The sequence below is a fragment of the Coloeus monedula genome (genome assembly GCF_965178545.1).
Source record: "Coloeus monedula genome assembly, chromosome: 1".
Classification (NCBI taxonomy): domain Eukaryota; kingdom Metazoa; phylum Chordata; class Aves; order Passeriformes; family Corvidae; genus Coloeus; species Coloeus monedula.
Genome location: NC_138781.1, coordinates 82,865,190 through 82,887,530, shown reverse-complemented (window position 1 = coordinate 82,887,530; position 22,341 = coordinate 82,865,190). Strand labels below are relative to the sequence as shown.

The window sequence follows — 22,341 nt, the reverse complement described above, 5'->3', positions numbered from 1 at the left end:
TAAATTCAAATAGAATTTCATTACTGTTAAAGGAATAAATATGTGCCCAAGGTCTTCCCAAATGAAGACTCAGTATCCAGCAGCAGACTACTGTGCCTTATTTGTCAAACCCCATCCTCCCAAAATAACATTTTAATCAACGTTTACAGATGTTAAAAAGTAGTAAAACCCTTTCACTGCCTGTCCTTGCTATGTTCAGATATACTAACAACGAATAAGGCTTTCAGAACCCCAAGAAACCTTCAGATTTGGATGCACAGCCTTCTCACCTGTTTTAAAGGACACTTGTGCCCCGCCAGCAGTGATGAACTCAACGTTTCCCAGATGCAAAATGCCAGCCAACAGCCTCAGAACTTCTTGTACTTCCTCCCTGCTGAACTCCATCACTTCCATTGCAGTCTGGAATGACATGTGAGCTTCTTCAATAACATGTACACAGACTCAAAAATAGGAGGCCTTGGAAAAGCAAGTCAGGACTAAAAGAAAGCTGGCTCAAGTCCATTCCTTTGGTTTCATCCCAAACTGAATACACTCAAAGGCATCACTGGGACATCTTGGAACATGTAAGTATTGCTCTGCTTTTAAGAAATTTCATTTTGATGCTGTAATGATGTTGTAATTTGCTTTCAAATTCATCATTAAAATCATATAAATATTGGAACGACCTACTGAGCTGTGCATCAGATGCAATTACTCTAATTTGAATTATTAATTGATTACCTCCTGCGTGTTTTTACCAAAATTTGCCTACTGGCCTTGTAGGTAACAAGGCATGGGGGAGGAAATACACAGCAGCATGTAAGATTTGATCATTTTTGTGCCCAAACATGCACCTTTCCAATGTGGTCTGACAACTTCCAGTAAAACTGAGGAGGAAAGGTATCTATATAAAAAGTGCTGAATTTATGAATAAACAATATGGCAACAATCAAGGCTCCACTACATAAATGAGGAGAAGAGCAAATAATAAAACACTAAAAGAAGTACTAAAACAAGAGGAACAAATGCTTTCCTTTGACACAGAAGGGGTAATTGTATGCCTTTGAAATGACCAAACTTTCCAAATTTGGGTGTCACATGAGCTTTTTTGAGACCAGATCACAGTTTTGTACCCTTACAGACTCATTATGGTATAGTCAATGCAGGTGTTTGACAGGGGACATATTTTATCTTTCATAAATCATCCACTACAAATGGAAAAGCCTCAGACTCATCCCACAATTCAAAGCAGAGTAGTGATAATGGTTGAAGGTTTAATTTGTAAAGAAGACCTCTCACAACACCACTACAAGTTCATCTCCCTGCTCACTGTGCTGTTCCTCCCTGTCTCCTACAAAAAAAAGTTTCCCTTAAGTAACATTTCCAAGACTTAGACTGCAACAAAAGCAGGCAGAGGAGATGACTACAATAGGGAAAGACAGGTGAGGGTGAGCTGCAGGGGTTTCTGCCCACCTCCTGCTCTGGGAATGCAGCCTGGCACCCCCTGCTCCCAGCCTGCCCATGCTGCGGGCAGCAGGCAAACATCACCTGCCCAGCTGATTTCATGCCCTGCCTACCCTGGGATGATTAGCACAAATTAAATGTCATGCTAATTAACTTCAGCGTGTGACTACAATATAGACAGGTTACCAACTTTTCCAACACTTCCTTCCACCACACAAGATGAGAGATTTTTACTCTAAAAAATCCTGCTGCATCCACTACACATTCGTCAATTTAGCAAAAAGGTTACCATAGCTAAGAAAAACAGTTTGGTGAAGGGCATAAAACCAAGCATTTGATCTGATTTTTAAAATCTAATACACATCACCTCAGTGCTACAATACCCAATTAGCGTGATCAGTATAGACTAATTGCTGTGGATGTAAGATATAAAGATATTCAGAGAGATTCCATCAGGACTCGGTTTTTAATCTGTGCTTATGTTTTCATTAACTCTGTTGTGTAAATTACTGCATACAATTGGATTTCCCAGCTGCAACCTAGAGTCACAGGTGCTTCACTCCCTGTGTGCTGCACTGCAGGCTCCACCCAGCAGATGCCACATGATATGGGCAAAGGTTTCAGATTGAAAAACAGTGAAAAAAAATTAAAAAAAAAAAAAAAACATATCTGTAGCATAAAACAATGCGGGGAAAGGCAAATGCATGTAAAAGTCTTACTGACTTCCCAACAGATACTATTTTCATTTCAAAATGTAAGCATTTTGCTAAATTACAGCACACTTTGAAACAACAGAGTAAATGAAATACTGGAGGAAAGGTAAAGGCACGCTCAAAATGAGATTGAAGCATTTTGAGAAAATATAAGTCCCTGTAAGACTAATGCCTCAATGAAAGAGCTGCACATGCAGGAAGGCACAGGAAGCCTTTGTACCCTGCTGTCAATGGACTCCACACACCCGAACTTCCAGCATTTTTAAAGCAAAAGAACTAGGGAAGCAACTCACAATGACTTCCTTGAAAGAATCTTTGTCGCTGATTGTCTTATCCGCTATACATCCAGACTGGTTCAGGTAGTGGTAGTTCTCAGGTACAGACAAGTAAAAAGCATCTAATGAGGAGAGAAAACAGGATGAGTGAAAAGAAATACCAAAACAAAAGTACTCCACAAACTACTATACCAGAGTTAAACAGGTCACAATTCATTTGCTCAGGAATTATAATAATGCACAAGAAAAAGTTTTATATTAAAATCAGATGGGGGGGTTATTTTGCTGGGTTTTGTTTTATTTAGCTGCATAATAGAGTTAACTCTACTTTTTAGCATGCAAAGACAGCAGGCCCACAGGGAGATGCTGAGACAGCTTTAGGCAATTTTGCACATAAACAAATGTCATTTCTTTTGTTCAGTGGATTTATTCTTTATGAGAAAGGATTAGAACAACCAGAATTATTTATCTTTGTTGCTGTGGAGTTATTTAGTACCAGCAAAAATATTCAGTTTGAACAGAATGAGGCATGTTTGTCCCCAAGTAATTTTCCCAAGGCCACAGCAGAAGCTGGGAGAAAAAACTACCATCAGCTCAGTGATATTCTTCAGCTAAGTAGGTTCCTTTATCAAACTGAGCTCAAATTCACATTCACTGAATCCCATCTGAATAAATAACCTATTACTCTGCTTGGGTTAGTGGGTTTCTGCAGCTAAATTCTCCACTGCTGTCACCACTGCTGACTGCTAGCAGAAAACCAATACAGTTGTGTGACTTGTGCTTTGTCACTCACCTTTCTCTCTCTCTTCCATCCCTGCCAGCAGAGCATAGAATATATGATAATTTCTTTCCCCGGGGTTTTGTCTTACTACACGATTCTGTCAAAATAAAAAATAGTTTCCACTTAAGTGATCATTTTTAAGGACAACTTTTTTATCCACAGTTTCAGAGAAAACATTAAATCAAACACAATTAACTAAGCAAAAGCAAACGTGATCTTACTTTTTCCAATAAATCTGGAGCCAGCAAGAACAGCTTCAGTCAAGGAATAAAAAGCAATTAGTGCAGAAGTTTTTTATAATCTTGCTTCTTTCATTTGAGACAATAGGAAGACTATCACTGTCTTCTCACAACATGCTAAGCATGCTTCATACAATACACCTACAACAAGATAAATAAAGTAGCAACAATGACAATATTGTAGCAGTTCTAATATCAGTGGATCAACACCTTCTCTTCCATCGCATCAAAACTGGACTTGGCAGATTCTGCATTTTAAATGGCATCTGTTTTCTTTTGCTTTTTCCTTTCCCTAAAGGTTGGAAACAACTTCAAGAACTAAATCTGTCCCACTGCAAAAGCAGCTTAAGTTTAAAAAAGCAGGTAGGACCCTCTTGGAATATTCCTCATCCCCACTGCTCTGGTGCTCTAGGAGAGCTGGCTCATAGTCTGATTTTGCTAAATGCAGGACAAGTCTGAGGACTTAACCCACCCAGACTCACACTGCAGAAACTGAGCAGCTCTGCTCCTTCACGTACTTTTCCAGAGAACTAAGCAGCTTATCTTTGGATATAGTAATGAGGGAAATGGCTCACAACTGAAGTTATTCCCAAAGACTCAGGCTGTTTTAGCTCACTAAATGGGAACATGCACATGAGCCATGCCATGCTAGCAGTAGCAATACAAAATGCTGGTCCTCCAAGAGTACATACACCCCACGCTGCCACAAAAGCATGTGTGCATGTGTGAATTTGGTGTTGCTGCCTCCCCTTCCCACCTACATCAGCTCAGTTTAACTGCACATATTTCAGGACGGGGTGAAAGGACAAAGGCAAGACAGTTCTCCCTCAGTCCTCCATCAAGGAGGTACATGGGGGCTTCCCACAAACAGGCATGAAATCACTAAACCAGGATACAATCCATAATTCTTCCTCCCTGAATGTTTCCTTTCTGACAGATGTTCAGCTGAATAAACTTCCCAAAGCGACTTGAGTTGTTGTTGTAAACAGTCTTCGCATTGCCAAAAGCTTCCATAATTGGACTGTGAAAACAAAAAACGACAGGAGTGTTAACATGTGACCAGCATGCCAACAGCTTCACATGGGGCTGGGGAAAGGAACAGCACTCTGACAAGCTCCCCTCTGACGCTCTCCTCAACAGCAGGCTACATCCCAGCATTACCCTCCATTTATTAGCAATGGGCATCTCAGCTTCCCACCAAAAGATGCAAGTATTCATGCAACAGGAAGATAAATCATGCTGAACTACTCTGCAGCTGCAGAGTAGTTACTGCTACTCGCTACTTCTTTTGCAATCGCTCAAAAGATGCACGCAATTCTCACTGCAGTACTCAAATGATAGAAATAAGAAATCTCAGCACATGCAAATTGCTCGACAGATGTAAGGAGTCCTTGTCCTAAGGCAATTAAAAAAAATAACTACATCAAGATACAGCACGTACAGCAGAGATGAAGCAAGATAAACAAAAGTAATAGCATCTTAAATTGCCTTTGTTTTTAAATAGTTTAGAACCGTGTCATTTCATGCGAACACCAAGATTTCTTTTTTGCTTGCGTAGATTGTGTCCAATTTATCTGATCATTTACTCATCTGTGTTATCAGTTCTCCTTATCCTCCCTCTCCTCAGCATGCTTTTACCGCTTGAGCACTTAATCCTCACCGTGCTGTATCTTGTTCTAACACATCCTCAGGCTACACAAACTGAACCAAAGGTTTCTCCCTCCCATCACCCATTTCCCTCACTCTGATTATCTGAATTCAGCTCTACACAAAAATGAAAGCCACCATTAAAGCTTCATCCATTTCAAAACTCTGCATATTTTTGCTTCACCAAGAGATACCACCATGCTCACAACTCTCTAGAAGAGCCAGGTAATTTTGTTTAATGGAATATTTCCCTCTCTCCAATATTCATTTTATTGTTCAGTAAATACACACACACATATTTGATTACACTGCAAGCTCTTATTTCAATGTCAAGGCTCATGTCTTCTGAAAAAAATACCCGTGTATTGAAAGATCTAGTACCTGCTCTCAAGAATAGCTTGCTCCACGCAGGAGGTCTTCTCTCTGGAGGACAGCTCCAGTGAATGTTGGCTCATTGCAGACAAGAACTTGAGAATCAGCTTAGTGCTCTCTGTCTTACCAGCACCACTTTCGCCACTGAAAGAAGAGGAGGAAATGGTTTGCACAGTCCCACTAGCCAGTGAAGAAGCCCTCTGGCTGGCCAGCCACACTCCACATTACTGGAAGTCAGGAAGACCAGGGTGATTAGAAATGATGGTCAGATGGAGACAGAACACCCTGTTAACTTCCTGAATATGACATCCAGGGAAAAACACAAGCTGTCCTTAGGCTTCATACCACTGCTCAGACAGCATTTCAAGGCACTGACTGCAAATGTACACACACCTAGGAGACAACAAAGAGCTCTCTGAATGCAAACAATTATTCAACACTTCCCACTATCATGTTAAAGTCACAACAATGGCATGGCAATGGTCAGGGATAAAGACCAAACTACAAATTAAGATGGGAAAGTTTGGGATACGTTGCAGCAATCTAGCTAATGAAGGAGCCCTGCTGTGAAGAGGAGGAAGTTAAAGACACCAGTGCTCATTCTAACACATAAAGGATACTTCTATAATTAATACTGAAATTCTTAGAGAACTACATACTCTTTAAACAAACTTTCTATGTACCTATTGAAACAAACCAGTTTCATGTGAGCTCAAAATATACAATTTTCACCTCTCATTACCATCAGAGATGTAAAACCTCTCATCACCACCCACAGGAGAACAAAGCAATTTGATAATGCTAAACTGACATTCTCAAAACAAACTGTTAATAAGCAACCCTGCTGATACAAACAGAAGGCAATATACTCAGTTTCTCTTCAAAACCAACTCTCTAAAAAGGGAAAGTTTAAATTTGGCTCATTTCCCCAATATCTTTTCTCTTCAATTATGTAGCCTAAACACACACTGTGAGCCATTAAGAAATACAATTTGTGGGTTAAGTTTGTCTAGTTTTCTCACTCTTCATCTTGAGACATAGCACTGTATCCTAAGCTGTGGCCTAGTTCCTAATTAAGTTGTACCTAATTTCAGTTTACTCCCAAAGAGAGAGGGTATATTTTGGTCTTACTTCACGTTTTCCATTGTAGCAAGTGGGAATTTTGTCACTGACTTTGATGGAGCACAACTGGGCATGTGGAGCAAGCTTAGATAATTTGACAGTTCTATGTTGTGCCATTGCTGAGTAACGACCCCACTGATTTTAGATTACAACGAAGTATAATGACACTTTCTAGTAAAAAGCAAAGAAGAAAGGTACCACCCAAGAAAACAGCATGACATTTTCCTGCAAATGAATGTCAACAATAAAATTAAGGAAGAGACACTCAGGAAACATAATGAGACATCTTCATTACCGCCAGTATGTTCCAGCAAGTGTGATTCATCCATTATATTTAAACCACATAAAAAAAATTCTATAGTGTTTTTTTATGTAATTTTACCTTTGACGTCTGGCCTTTTCAGTATTCCTTCCTTTTCTCTTTGCAGGCCCTCACTCATCTCCTCTGCCCCAGAAACAAATATTTAATATTCCTGCATTTAATGCTCACCATAAAAAACATTTCTACTAGTAGTTTTGAGAAAATTTCACAAACCCTTGCATTATTCTGGTCTAGTGCAATACATCATCCAGTGATACGCACCTCTTCCTGCCTAAATTCTCTCTCTCTGAGCCACATGTATAGTTCAACAGCAGGCACAGGGTGACACCTAAGAGGACATCACCTCTTTCACTAACACCATCTTTCCTCTGCCCCCACCCACAGTCCCTTCCTTTGGAGAATCTGTAGTTATGTGGAAGCTGAAAGTTACCCCACTGTAACTGAGAGCCATAAAACAAGTGAGATACACAAAGCCAGTGGAAAAATACCTCCTGCACCTCTCTCTGGTACAGTTGGCATTACACACAATTACATGCTCTTGATTTTTTCTTGGAACAGGAGGGACTCAGAACTGGTTTGGTTCTGAACCTGCCCAGTGTCCTATTCTCACAGCTGCTAATTGGAGATGCCATGGAAGACATACAACACTTCCCTTCTGTGTTCTTCCAGCTTCCAGTTATTCGCTGTTCCGAGGCTTCCTGATCTGAACCTGTTTTTTATGTGTCATGTAGCCCTGAATGGATTTATCTTCTATGAGTTTCTAGCCATACTCCCTTAAAAAGCAAAGGAACAAGTCTTGTTTTTTCAGATCCACCTCCTATTAGCTTCATGTGATACCTCTTAGTTCTCATGTTGGAAGGGGAAACCAACAATTCATCCTGGTGCTCTTTCTGCTGTGCATGACTTGATAGTGCCTCAAATTCAAGGTGCCTGTCTCCGTTAGCCATTTCCCATGTTATACTTCTGATTGCTTTTTAAATTTTCCTCTGAACCACCTTCAGTTACACAAAGTCTGGATCCATCCAAAGAATGTGTTTAGACAACATTCTCTACTGTTCTCTACTCATTTAGTAGTAACCACTCCATTCTATCCACTTTTACAGTTATGTGGGATCAATCTTTCAGTCCTTAGAAAGCTTTCACCTACAAGGTCAGTAAAAGGGTGAATTTTTTAGTGCAACCTTTCCAGCCCATGAGTTAAAGTGCCCAGCTTGTTCCACATCACTACGCTCAGGATTGTGAACATATTAAGTCTGACAGCAGCCCCAAAGGCCCCCACTTAGAAGATGTTTAGACTTTCTCCATGACTTGTTTTATGCAGGGCATCGTGCTAAGGGCACAGCAGCCTGGACTCATGACTGCCACAGCGTAAAAAGGGGTCACTGAGAGAGACTCCTCATTCTGAAGGACATAGCACTAAGTCATTTCCCTGTTCTGTCTGGGTAAGAGACAGAACTGTCTGTAGTGGTTGCTAATCACAGGCACACCAAAGGCACTGGTCCATGGCCACCTCTGGAACTCCTAACCCAGCTCCTGAGTGGCCAAACAACCAGAAGCCCCACCTGGGGGAAGGTCCCAGGATGGCCAAAGTGTACTTGAACTGAGACAGGAGGCCAGCACATGTCTTGACCCCACCTCCTCTTGGAATTCCTATCAGCTGAACACTGCTGGAACCGGGAGTGGTAGCTATACTTGTTCTTTTCTGTATCTTTTCTGCCTTTCTCTCTTTCTCTTTCTTCCTCTAATTCCCTCTTCTCGGAGTTCTGTGTAACTTAAAATTGGATGAGCTTAGAGTTTGCTAAGTTAATGGGCTAAGTTAATGCTTTGACAACTGTTTTATGTTGATGGAATCCTGCTCCAAACTTTTGCAAAAGTTCTCTGACTTTCTGCAATTGACAGTAAAGTTTTTCATTGTTTTGACCTCTGGAGAATATCTTGTCAGTATTTCTCCCATGCATCTGAGTACATGAACAACTGTAAGTCCTTTTAAAAGTTTCATCAAGTGAGGTTTTTGGGGCTTTAAAACCCCAAGACAGACACACACAGATAAAATAGGCCCTTCGTGAAGGAAGTCTGCCTTATTTGAGCAACAGCCAAACAGCAAATATAGTTTGTCAAATGCACATCTGAACTTTGGTGTGTCAGGACATCACATCCATCACAGGTCTGGGTCCCAAATAAAGAGTTTGGTTCACATTGATTTTCAAGCTGAAAAACAACAACAAAAAGTTTCAGGCCATCAGATGATAACAGAGAGAACAAATTGCTATCAGACAGTGATTTCCCACTCATAGCACTGACTTGAATGTCATACAAAGCAACTGTTGCTGCTCCCTCAACTGCTTTACACTTCTTTGGGAGTGCTCTGAAGTGGATCAGCTGCTATTTTATCTGAGAGAAGAGCATGTGTTTGCTTCTGCACAGACTAAACCACCTTAAAAAAACAAACCTAAAGATATTTTACTATTTGTGTAATAAAGAAGTGGAGGATTGAACTTGGTCCCAACTTGTGAAGTTCAGCTAATCATGGGGGAGCTCAGCCCCTTTCCTACATCAGGACAAGTTGTTTGGCTATTGCTCAAATAAGATGGGCTTCCTTCATGTTCCTGAGGCACCCAGCTGAAAAATCAGAAGATTTTTTTAACATGGTGGTGGGCTTTTTTCTTTTCCTGTTTTAAAAGAAACTGGACCCTGTGATAAGGGTTCAGACCAATACGAAACTGAGAATTCATTGATGCAGATGTTTTTTGTCTATAGAAAAACTCTAGTTTTTTATCCTGGGAGAGTTAAAACACCATTTCACAACTGTGTATATATTCTAATGCACCAGTTGTGTACAGCTTCTTCTGTGTGCCATTTTGTTGACATTTTAGGCTGCTAAGTCCTTTTTATGCAGAATTATCCTGAATTAAAATTACAGAAATTGTGGATGTTACACAAACCAATAAATAAGCATCTTTGGGTGATTCTGCTTATTATCATCTCCTCTGTATTTCCTTCCTTTTCACCTCTGACCTGGGTGGTAATACTAGAAAAAAATGGTCTCACATTTATATCATATTCTGAGTCTTTATGATGACAGTTTTTAATTTGTGTTCTGAAATTCACCCTCTCACCCTACCCCAGTCAGAAAAATATCCCAATATTAATATTGCAAAACACTAGAAGCTTTTTCACAGGTTTTGGACCCAAAGCCTGAAGAAAGCAGCTCCAAACCAAAGCTGAGCTAATTCTGGGGGCCAGCAGGGGGCACTTCAAGTCCAGAGGATCATCAGAAAGCATTCCAAGCGCCGTCCTCCGTGGGGCTGTTTACAATTTGCTGCGGAGTGCTGAGATCCCAAGGTCAGGAGCAGCTCAAACTGCCAATCAGAACGTGAGACCTACCCGAATAATTCCCTCATTTTAACTACTGTGTTTTCGCGATGCAACAGAATTTCCCTCTTTATCATCTCTTACATTAAATGCAAGACCAGAATGTTTGTCTGAATTCAGACACTAAAGAGCTCCACCTGGCTATTTTCTTTTTTAAATGCCAGTAGTAACCAAGGAAATTACAGTGACAGTACAGTGACTTGTTGCAACGTCTAATTCTAAGCCAGTAAAAGAGGCAGGAATGAGCAGGACGCTGAACTTACCAAGCACACTGTTAAACCTCCACTTTCTATGCCCTAAACTACGTATGTGACCACAGGGACTTTCCTAAACCATATGAAGGCCAGGGAAACCTTCAGTAATTTAAAAAAATCCTATTCTGAGTCCTTCACAGACAGAGCAGATAATAGTCCTTTAGGAAAGCAGAATTGACTTTTTTTAATTAAAATTGTACATTTCCTCAGTTTCTGCAGTATCAAGATACCCTTCTAAAGTTGTGTGCCACTTACCTGAAACACAGAACTTACACAAATCAGTGTTTCAATCCATGACTACAGTAAACAATTTTAAAAGGGATTCCTAATACAAAACTTCTCCATATTATGGCTTATCTGTACCAAAGTACATGGTTTACAGAGCAGACACTGCTGAAGACTCCCCTGGAACATCACATTCTGCTTATGTCCATTTTAGGACATAACCTGCTTTCCTCTTGGCAGCTTGTGAGGAACTGGAATGAAAGGTAAAATACTGAGGCTCATACAGAATGGCAAAAATACCAATGGCCACCAGAAATTGTTTTGGTTCCCTAAATTTGTGTACACAGGCTGTTCACAAGTAACTGTCTGGCAATAAAACACAAAACCATGACTCCAGGCTAGCTATTGTCACATGAAAAAGATCTCTGGGCATTTCATTTTGCTTGGACTCTTACCTGGACCCATCTTTATATGTACAGAACTACGTATTAAATAATAAGAAGGAGAAATAAAGTTAAAGAAAGCTGAAAAAACACACTCTTCAGCTTTGTCTCACTGCCAGGCAGAATCTGCCTAGTGGCGAGGGCAGGTGGGCACTGAGACTGGAGAGCCTGCAGAAAGCTGCATGCAGGCCTGGCTGTGTTGCAGCTAATCCACATTTCTGACGATGGCTTGGGTGCTGAACTACATGCACCAAATCCCCCTCTTATCCAGGAAGCCTTGCAACCTGGCCTATAAGCCGAAATGTCAGTAGAAACTGCCTACTGGAGAAGGTGCTGCTCTCACTCTGCCTCATCCCCTCTCTGTCCCACTGTCTGCCGCATGTGTGTCAGTCCTACAGCCACCACAAGGCCTCCTAGGGAGGTCAGGAGACAGCCAAAATCATGTCAACTTGTGCCTGAAGAGCTCTACACACGTAACCTCATAGTGCAGGAAGGTGATGTCAAGTAGGCCTAATCACAGAAATGTTGTGAAGGCAAGAGAGGAGAGGAAGCAGAAACACAAGCTCTCTCACCCCCCTGAGCATCACCCCCTGCCCAGAGGCCGGTCACTGGTGCCATCACCAGCGAGCTGCTCCTCCCGATCTGGCAGGCAAAGCTTTGGTCTCCCTGCCTGTGTGTGAGCCAACGCAGCTGAGCTGGCAGGCTAGGGAATGGGAAAAGAGCTGGCTGCGTTTTCAGCTCTTCTGGAGCCAGAAGGAAGGAGGAGCTGAAAGCAGTGAAAAGCTATTGAAATGCCAAGTGCTCCCTAACGCACACTCGGCCACAGCCAGATCCTGAATACCAGCGAAACAGTGGTTCAAACGGGAAGCTATTAAATCACCATTAAATTAAAGCACAACAAGATTAAGCAAGGAAGATTAATCAGGCAGAAATAAGTGGCTGAAATGTGGAGGGGTTTCTCTTTTGCTATTCTTATTTATTGCATTTCTCAAGGCTGGTGGGTTATGTTTTTCTTTTCCTCTCCATACAGGAATCAGGGACTAGTGGTGACAAACTACTGAGCTGCACAGAGATGTTTAAATGGTGGAAAAACACATAAGATAACATTTGATGTGGGAAGACCAAAAAATGCACAAAATGACAACAGAATTTTTTCACTAAGTGAAATTGGAAGATGCGTAAGAAAAAACAATGTTTTGTTAGAGGCCCACAGAATGATACAGAGCCAGCTCAGAACTCTCTTGAAACTGTGCTGTTTTAAAAGCCTGCTACCTTTTTGGAGTTCTCCCCACGTGGCGCATAGCCATGCTCCCAAATCACCTTGAAAGGCTCACCATGAGGGGTACCCAAAGCAGCTGCAGCCACCACTCACCTGATGAGGATACACTGGTTGTCGTGGCGCTTCCAGAGGCAGCGGTAGCACTCGTTGGCCACGGCGAAGAGGTGAGGCGCAATCTCTCCCATGTGGTGCCTGCTGTATCGCTCCATGGCGGCGCAGTCGTACAGGCCCGGGATGCTCTTGTAGGGGTTCACGGAGGCAACTATCGAACCAATGTAGGTCTGCAAGCACACAGCACCCCCCAGAGCTGTTACCACATGTGGGGTGGAACAGATCAACACTCTTCTCAAATGATAGACAAAAAAATACACATTTGCAAAACCATAACAATACTTCGGATAAAGGTGGCCAGCAATTTTCCCTGATTTCTTCCCTTCCAATAAAAGCAACAAAAGGGTGAAAGTTGTTCCCACCTCTGTCATGTTCTCAGGTTTACCCCACCTATAACACTGAGCTTATTGACCGTACAAATCCCTGCCTTAATGCTGCCTACAGCTGCACGGTAATGCCTGTCAGCGCTGGCCTACAGCTGCTTCTCATGGGACTGCTGAACTAACTAAAAACCTGACTGTGCCTGAAGTAATGGTAGAAAAGTCTGCATTTCCATGTAGAGTATCCAAGTCCTTCTCTGCTACTCACTTTTAAAACAAGTATCAGGCATTATGGTAGACACTGGGACCATTATGTTTAGAATAGCAGGCTCCAAGAAAAGCGTGTGAACCGGCAGATGCTCCAAAAACAGTGGGTTTCCGCAACCTTTTTATTATTAGTTTGATGCAGAACAGCAGCTGGCAAGTCATTAATTTCTATCCCACTGCAATTAGAGAGCACATTGGTTCAAACCACCCAGGTAGCAGCTTATGCCCTCTCCCATTGCCTTAACTCATTAGGCTGTGGTAACCTGATCATTTGCAACAGTCTGTTCACAATGCGTTCAATTTCTCTCTCACCCTCTATCCACTTCAATGTATTTTTCAAATAAAATCTGATTAAGTGAGGTAGGAGATAACATTAAGCATGCTATCTCCACAGTTTCTGGGGCATGTGAAATTAATTGATATCTTGTATGGCGTGTGCAGCGTTACTGCTGCGATACCAATTTTGTTTTGTTAAGCGTCCTTTCTGCAGTTGCAGGCAGGAAGCTAACACCTGGCTTCAACAGCCCTGCTCTGGACTGGTGAAGAGCCAGGCTGTGCAGCCTCCAGCCCTGTAACACAGCCCCCATGCACAGAGAGATGCCTCACCAGCAGTCAACCCTCTAGTCGCTGACAGAAACCAGCTGTGAAGCTGACAGCAGGACTGGGGCTCTCTTCATCTCCACCCTAACCAGAGAGGGATGGATAAGGGGAGCAGCATCTTGCACACCAGAGAAAGGCAGCCCCACATGCTCTTCCCGCAGCCTCCCTCTTCTCTGTACAGGCCCCCAGAGGGCATTCACTAAGACACACGGACCATCAGTTCCCCCGGACTTTCCTTTCCCCTCTATCAGTCTGTTTTGCAGCATTTACAGCCCGCATCTATCTGCCTCCCTCTTTTTCTCCTTAATTAACATGCAATTATCGCTGTGTATCAGCTCTCCTGTCTCACTGTTACCCTGCTGTTCCAGTCCCCATTATCCACCTGTTCACCCTCCATCAGGCCCAACACAAATTGCAGCTTAGAGCTTTTGCTAAGGGAACTGCAGTGGTGTCCTCAAAATCATGATGATTTTATTAGCAGTAAGGGGAATATCCCTCCTCACTGTAACTCCAGTACCTTTTACAGAGTGGTGAACTTTCAATCTGTATGTTTTATAGCACCCCCCCCACCCCCCCACCCTCTCATGCTGTGCAACAGCTCAGAAGATTTCGTCTAGAGGAGAGATACCATTTCAACATAAGATGTTATCGCAGGGCAGTTACAGCACTGAGACAACAGGTTAATTTCCTGGGATCATCCCCTCTTGGTTTCTTAAATAAGTAATAAGTAACAAGGAAAGCTCTGAAAACAAACTTCCTCTGTTTGATACGTATTTCAGCACAGCTTGCACAGGCAAGATTTTAAGAGGCTTCTTTTTTTTAATTACATGACTACAGTGCAAGTATGACCAATAAAACACACTGCTACAGATCTTCTTCTTTACCTTATTAAAATCTGGCTAAAGTCTTCTGAAAACAGTAACTTGAGGCACACACAACAGATGCCATGATAAAGGCGTAAATTAAAAAAACCCCATGAAATATGATACCATCTAATTTCATAACTAAATAACCACTCTATAGTTTCTGCATGATTAATACCTGACAGAACAGTATCTCCATGATAAAGCACTGGCAAAACTGCATCACCATGGGCTACACGTGGTGACTTTTCCTGCTTCTCCTCTTCTAAATAGTAAATACCAGAAGAGGTGACAGCAGCCCACTTCATCATGCATTCATTTACAATGGGCAGTCTTTCACATGACTTAAGCACAATTTTTTTAAAGGGACAGAAAGATTTCCAGAACATGAGTCATTACTGTGAATAATAAAAGTTTATTAAATAAAGAGAGCTGCCTTCATTGCCTTGTAATTCAATAAGGTATAATAGAGAAACAGGCGGTGTGTTAAGGCAATAAAAGAAACCTGGTGAACAGCAGAAATGATACTGGTGAAAACAATTTCTAAATCACCTCATGGAGTAATGCTTAGGACATGTCACTATTTTAAAAATTCCTTCTCTTTGTCTTTTTCTTTCACCAAAAATGTGAACCACCACAACCTCTGCTAACAAAGGTGCAACTTTGTGGTTCCAGTTTTCTGGTGCTTTGAGTATGTACTACCTCTTTGCAGGACAAGTTAAATGCATGCACACACTGCCACCAACTTATAATGGCATAAGAGAGAACAAACTCAGGACTTCAAAAAACAACCTCCTCATCCCAAGGCAGTATCACAAAAAAAGTATATTCTTCACAGACACAGTGTATCACATTTATCACCTACCGGGTGTCACAGTCCAACCCAGGAGCACCCACAACCAGGTATCTGCATGGACTAAGGAGTTAGCTGGCCCAAGCAAAAGTTCTGCCTTTACCCACGGTAGTTCAGCAAAGTATCAATGGGCTGAAGCAGCACCGTTATTAAAAACTATTCCAATTATTTTAAAAGTTCACATTAAAAGACCTATCTTCCAGAAGTCTTTGTAAATTGCCTCTGGGATACTCAGCTGCAGCAAGATCTGCTGCTGCAAGAATAATTTCCTACATCACTTCCAGGCTTACTACTTATCCCATCCAGTACCTATCACAGGGCCTTAGTAGTAGCAATATTTTATAAGCAGTAGATCCTAGACTCTACCCTGGCACCTCTAAGAGCCCCAAAGTTAGGGACTTGGGAGAGGGGAGAAGGGCACATGTACTCCCACGAAGAAGAATGCTGCCACCTCCCAATTTCATAGAATCACAGAATGGCCTGGGTTGGAAGGAGAGCAAAGATCATCTAGTGCCAAGACCCCCGTCGTGGGCAGGGACACCTTCCACTAGAACAGGCTGCTCAATGCCCCATCCAACATGGCCTTTAACACTTCCTGGGATGAGACATCCACAACTTCTCTAGGCAAACAGTTCCAGTGTCTCCCCACCCTCACAGTGAAGAATTTCTTCCTAATATCTAACCTAAACATACTCTCTTTCAGTTTGAAGCCATTCTCCCTCATCCTGTCACTACATGCCTCTGCAAAAAGTCCCTCTCAATCTTTCTTGTAGGCTCCTCCACTTGCCCTTCCCTTCTCCTCCACTTGCCCTTCCCTTGGGAACTCTGAGCAGCCACACGACACAATCCCTTTCTTGTAGGGCAGACCTTCTGGTTTGGCAAATGCAAGCACCTTAGCAGCAGATTAAACCAGTGTAAAAATACACAAAAAATGCAGGACTGCTCAGTGGACGTGTGTTGTCGTCTCCTGAATGCTACTTCTGCACCAGACATCATCATATGGCACACTACATGGGTTAACAGTCAGAAGCAGGATCTCTAAATTACTATATTATGGCAACATCACAAAGCAGGTGAAATTTCAGAAAAGGTATTTTCACATAAGAATGACACTTCCACTTTGCTTATAAGACAGTAACCTAAATTTTCTTTTTGTTCTTTGCAGTTTCTAATCTGATTCTGGAAGTCAATAATTACTTATTTGAATGAAAGCATTCCAAAGCAATTATGAATATGAGAAATGCTGCCAGAGCACTAGCAAGCGGACACAGGAGTTCTGAAGATTTCCAGTTGAAATAGTTGGAGAGCTTTTTCAGTGATATACTGTGAGAACTCCTGTTACAAGCCTGACCCCTTAAATCCATAGCATTGAACAGGGCAGTTTACTATTCCCTGTTACATGACTGACTCAACACTTCAGACAGAACCGCACACAAACTCTTGAACTACTTTGGTACAGACTAAACCAGCAACAACTTGTTATCAGATCACCACTAATATATTTATTTAAGCCAAAGAATAAATGAAAGTTGAGTTACTCAGCCTGAACCCCAATGCAGCACTTTGACTGCCATATTAAAGGTTGGGTTCCTTTTACACTTTCAAATTTTTACTGAAATTTTACATTGTTAATTCATCTCCTAAAACACTTTCGCTCACAAGCCACAGACAGTCCTGCTCCCCCTTTCAGGAGAAAGGAAAAACAATAGTTTGCTGATCCTCTACAAGGACTTCCAAAACTAGAAGTTCAAATCCTATCTTCTCAGCTAGACATTCAGTAAGACAAGACAAAAAGAAAGATGTACTTCAGAAAGGAAGCAATTTTTCATCAGTTCTTTGAACGTTTTTTGTTTCACTTGGTGCCTTCTGATAGCGATTAGCTTTGAGCCTCTGTCTTGAAATCATCCCACAGTTCTTCAAACACTGAAAAACAATTTGTTCTTTAACAAGGTTCAAGAGCTCACAAAGACTGCTGATACCCACAGAAATACTCTAGCAAAACTTGACATGGTCAGTGTAGTCCTGTCTAACACGAGAGGGTGTTTGGGCTTTTTTTTTTTAATGAAGACACAATAAATTTACTTTAGTTAGATGCCAAACAAATCTAAATTATGTAAAAAGTTTTATTGATCAAAATACAGTTTTTCAAGTTAGCTTAAAATTACAAGAAACAAGTTTGCAATGGATGAACAAAATAAAATTTGAAATGTCTTTCTTTCTCATGTACAAAAGGCTTTCAGAAAAAAAGAAAAAAAGTAGAGTAAGAAATTTCCTCCTCAAATTTCTTTTCAGACTCTTTATAATGAAAAATCAATAAAAAAGAAAACTGCCCTAATGGAAGACCACTTCATTAGTCCTATAAATAAATAAATACACCAGGGCCACCCTGCTTTTCATCTTTTCTCCTTCACAGACACTTTTTAGAATTTTGGGGTATAGCCTTTCAGGTTTGCTTCATATCCAGCAACCATCCACCTTCTACTTCTTCCCTTTCATATCAAAACTTCTCCACAATAACTTTACTGTTTCTAAGGATCCTTTATGACATCTGTATTTTACCCAAGCTCGCTTTTCCCATGTAAGGTCATTAAACCTATTCTACACTGCTTTTCTCATGACCTTTCACCTTCTACATCAAGGTGTCCCTCTCTGTACTTCACAGACTTCCAGCATCTGAGACATCCCAGTCTTCCTTCTTTCATAAATAAATAAATAAAAAGCGGGAAGCAGGGAAGGACACACACTTTTTTAGGCTTTCCATATTTCATGCTACAGGGAGAGTGGGAGAGACAAGGCAGAAGCAGCCTGAAGTACCCTGTTAAAGGGCATTATGTGCTGCTCCTGAGCTAAATCTTTGATCCACAATGATAACCAAAACCAAAACTGCTTGCACTATTAAAACAGGCATAAGAAGACTGCATTACCCTATTTCTTTCTATCATAGTGTTTTTTTACTGCCAACAGAAATCAAAATATTCTTCATAACTTGGAACCAGAAATGACAGAATAGATAAAATACAGAAATTAAGATGTTTTGTTACAGATATTAACATTGAGAAAGAGGACTTTGTCCAACTCTCTTAAGAGCACTTTCAAGCCTTTCTGCTTTAGATGAAAAATCTATGTTATTACAGAAAGAAAAGCATGGTTACAGATGCCTCAAAAAATATGTTTCTGGATAATTTTTGAACAACTCCTTACTCTCCTGGAGTCTCTTAAGGAACTGATTCTGTGTCTGAAAAGTAAAAGTATTTTTTAAAAAAGGGGGTATTGGTTTCGACCTGCCAATTTATTCAACAAGTATTACTTTCTGGGCTTACCCTTAATATATAGGAAACTTCAAATAAAACTGCAGTACAACCAGCTCACCTCAAAGATACTTCTATGTTACTTTTACACAAGGCATGGGAAAAGATTTTTATCACCATTCCACACAACTCTGCATCTCACTTACCTTTAAATCATCACGGCTACAGTAACATTACCAAATAACAAAACCAGTGTTTTCACAGAATGTGCAGTGGCAGGCAACTTTTAAAAGACTACAAAATAGCCATCAAGCTTCGTTACATTTTCAACACCAAATTTTACGGTGTCAGGATGAAAAACCTGGGAACAGAAGGGTTTGCTCCACACTGCAGGTATGGCCTTTGTGGTTCCCAGCTCTCTTAGGAGAAGGGATTAATGGTAATCAGGGCTGAGTTTATCCTGAGGCAAAGACAGCCAAACGTCTACCACATACACATCAGCAGAAAAAGGAGAAAGATGACTGGGCCACATTTTGGTGTGCTTTTTAGGGGAGGCAGAAGAAGGGGCGATGGTATGCCATAAAGAGGATGGTAATTAATGCCCTCATTCATGCTAGGCCCTCGATTTATCCTCACTGTGGTAAGTATACCCCGTCCTTCAGCTAGTCCCATGCTAATTTCAGTGGGACAGAATCCAGTTGTCTCCTGTCTGAAGCCAAGCTTCTTTCTTAAAAACCATAATCAAAGTGAAGTACTAAACTACAATTTTCAATGTTTTTTAAAACTACATATTTTAAATGTTTTCAACCAGTCAAGCCATTTCTAAGATGGAAATGCCGTACTCTATAATCATCTTTACATGCTTGGGCTCCTGCAGTCTTCACCATGTCTGGTGACTCAGGGTGAGCTTCCAACCACGCAAATTTACATTAGCTTTGCTTTTCTCTATCTGTGTCCCTTGTCAATGCACTCAACATTATGACCCTTAAAGTGTCCTTTTTTCATCTTATGGTCAGCTGTAGGATTGATGAGCTGTTTGTAAACACACTGGCCACACTACAAATACAAGAGTTAGCACCCATAGGAGAGGACCTTTAGAAGGGAACCAGAACACGGCATGGAATTTCACTAAGAAGATCAAGTGTCAACAGGCAGCTACCTACAGCCAAGACCCACCTACTACATGTTCCCCTTGTCACTGCTTTTGAAAAGTGTATTTTCTTTTGAAAAGTCTTCTCAGGCACGTTCACACGGCTCAGCTGCACTTTTTCATGTCCTTCAGTCCGCAATGGAAACCGCAGCAGCCTCTCCTACCAATCACCTTCCTGCTGGCCTTTTTGCCTTCTGTGCTGAGCAAGGCATAACAGACCAAGCCCTTTTCAAAGCCAGACTTTATGCTTATTTCCACTTGCACAGTTCTCAAGAAGATTTTGGAATAGTTTTGGATTATTTTAAAACATGTGATTTCAGATGATCACAGGCAACTGTTGGGCAACAGGACACCCTCTTAGATGCAGCCTTGTCTGTTAGTTGACCCTTCAACCCAGCTAATGTGACCTTAAAGCTTCCCTTGGTGCAACAGCATTAGGCAACACCATCCTGTTCCCAAGCCACTCCAAGGGCGAAGGCTATGCTACCTCTTCATGAAAAACTTGTACTTTGTAACCCAGCTACCTTAACTTCTAAACTAAGAGATTCCTTTCACTCCCTACAGCTTCAATCTGGCACATTCATTGAGTCCTTGTCCTAGGAAGCTAAATGAAACTGTCTAGGTCTATTTCTTAAGGGTTAAAAACTGGGTTTTGGTTGCCATAGCCGCCAATGCAAATACCCAAAACTGCATGGAGGCAGACACCTTTCTGCTTAACTCCACAGAAGGTTCAGAGATGGTGAAGAACTCTCCACTGGTTAAGAGACACATCCACAGCTTAATCTCATCTTATTTTTCTCTTCATTTTCTCCTACTGAACAGATTGCTCCATTTGGATGAGGATTACTCAAGGGAACCTTACAAAGGTTATCCTGAATCCACACAAAGACCAATCCTGTTGGGAATTATGAAACCAATATAAAGAAAAGTTGATAGAAGAGCACTGTTACAGCCAAAGGTAAAAACCAGCACAGCAGATAGTAATACTGATGTCAGATAGACATTTTTCCTTCTTCAAGATATTGACAGGTTTCTGGCAGTTTTTCTCCCGTATAAAAAGCACTGAGTCTCCTTGTTTTTACTGCACTTTTTCGCTGACTAATACAATGCAATCTCTACCATGCAGCAGTCCTATCTACTGGGTCAGAATAATGATCTTTTGTGCAGTTCTCATATATACAATTACAGAAGAATTTCCCTCTTCACCATTGCCAAGCAGATAGAGGCGGTGACCTCCTGAACACAAACATGATTGATCAGAACGAGACATTGATTTTTGTTATTTTCATGGGCTGCAATACAGCATGTGAAAGTAAGTGTGCACTTCAGACTGCAGCAATCTGTGCGCACAATTTTAACCAGGCGAGCTCTAGCTCAAATCAAAAAAGGCCCCACAAAGAGCAGAGACCCCATGGCTCGTCATTTCATTTCAAATGGCCTGTGGCCACACACTAGTTCTTCCTCCTGCTTTGTTATTGCACAATGCTCAAATGAGTCTTTCAAAACTGTCTGAAGGTCTAATTTGCCCTCCAGCAAGGAAAAGAAAAAAAATGGTCTTCTTCCTTCCTATGGATTCATACTGGAGAGATGAAGGGGCTTTTCAGAGAAAATGCACACAAAGGAAAACAAAAATGCTGGTAAAACCATGAACCAAAGAGCAGTCTCTCTAGAACATTGGAGAAATGTTTTTATATAAAGCTTCGCAGATCCGTTTAATTCTGCCTGCAAGTGTTTTACATACTGATATCCAGATTTCCATAACTCCTTTGTCTCTTTAATGTTTGAAGACCTCTTCTATAGAAAGGGCTTTTTTTAGGAGGAAAGCAGGAAGAGCAGGAATTACTCTTTAACAGAGCATGAAAAGAGAAATCAAAAGCCAGCATAACTGAAATCTAAGTCTATGCCAGGTACTTACTTGGATGGCACTGAACTGCTGCCAAATAGCTGTCAGTCGAGAAATCAGGAATAAGATGGCAAATGGAATTAACTGTCAAAAATCTGCTAAATGGAACTTTTGGATTCCACTTGCTTGTGAAAGGAGAGACTGACAAACATCAAAGGGAAAAAGCTGAAACTGCTTGTGAGAAAGGGACTACCTCTTTTCAAATAAAAATAACAGCGTGGCTATGAATCAACAGTCCATTTACACAGATGAACAACAGCAATGAAAGTAAGTTAATTAATTCCCAACTTAAATGGGTTGTTTGTAGCCTTTCTAGTATTAAACTGCTGGAATATGTGTATAGGACAGTTGGACAGTGCAGTACAAACAGTAAATTTTGTGCAGTTCACTTTACAGTCAAAGCCTAACTCATGTAAAGGAAACGTATGCTGGTGTCAGGTAAGCGCCCTAAGTTTTGGAGCCCAAATTCCTGCCCTCCTTTCAATGATTTTGCTGGACTGGGAACAACAGACCTTGCAGAAAGGAGCCAAAGCTTACCT

The 22,341-nt window shown here is 41.3% G+C and overlaps 1 protein-coding gene across 1 annotated transcript in view; it reads right to left on the bottom strand.

Moving 5' to 3' along the window:
• MYO10 (myosin X) overlaps positions 1 to 22,341 on the bottom strand; it is a gene marked incomplete at both ends in the record, with an annotated part of 161,899 nt that overhangs the window by 59,406 nt on the left and 80,152 nt on the right. The window contains 7 exon segments of the mRNA XM_082289298.1: positions 270 to 399; positions 2,450 to 2,553; positions 3,225 to 3,309; positions 3,434 to 3,447; positions 4,348 to 4,472; positions 5,480 to 5,614; positions 12,581 to 12,768. Of these exon segments, the coding sequence (XP_082145424.1) occupies positions 270 to 399; positions 2,450 to 2,553; positions 3,225 to 3,309; positions 3,434 to 3,447; positions 4,348 to 4,472; positions 5,480 to 5,614; positions 12,581 to 12,768 (781 nt within the window).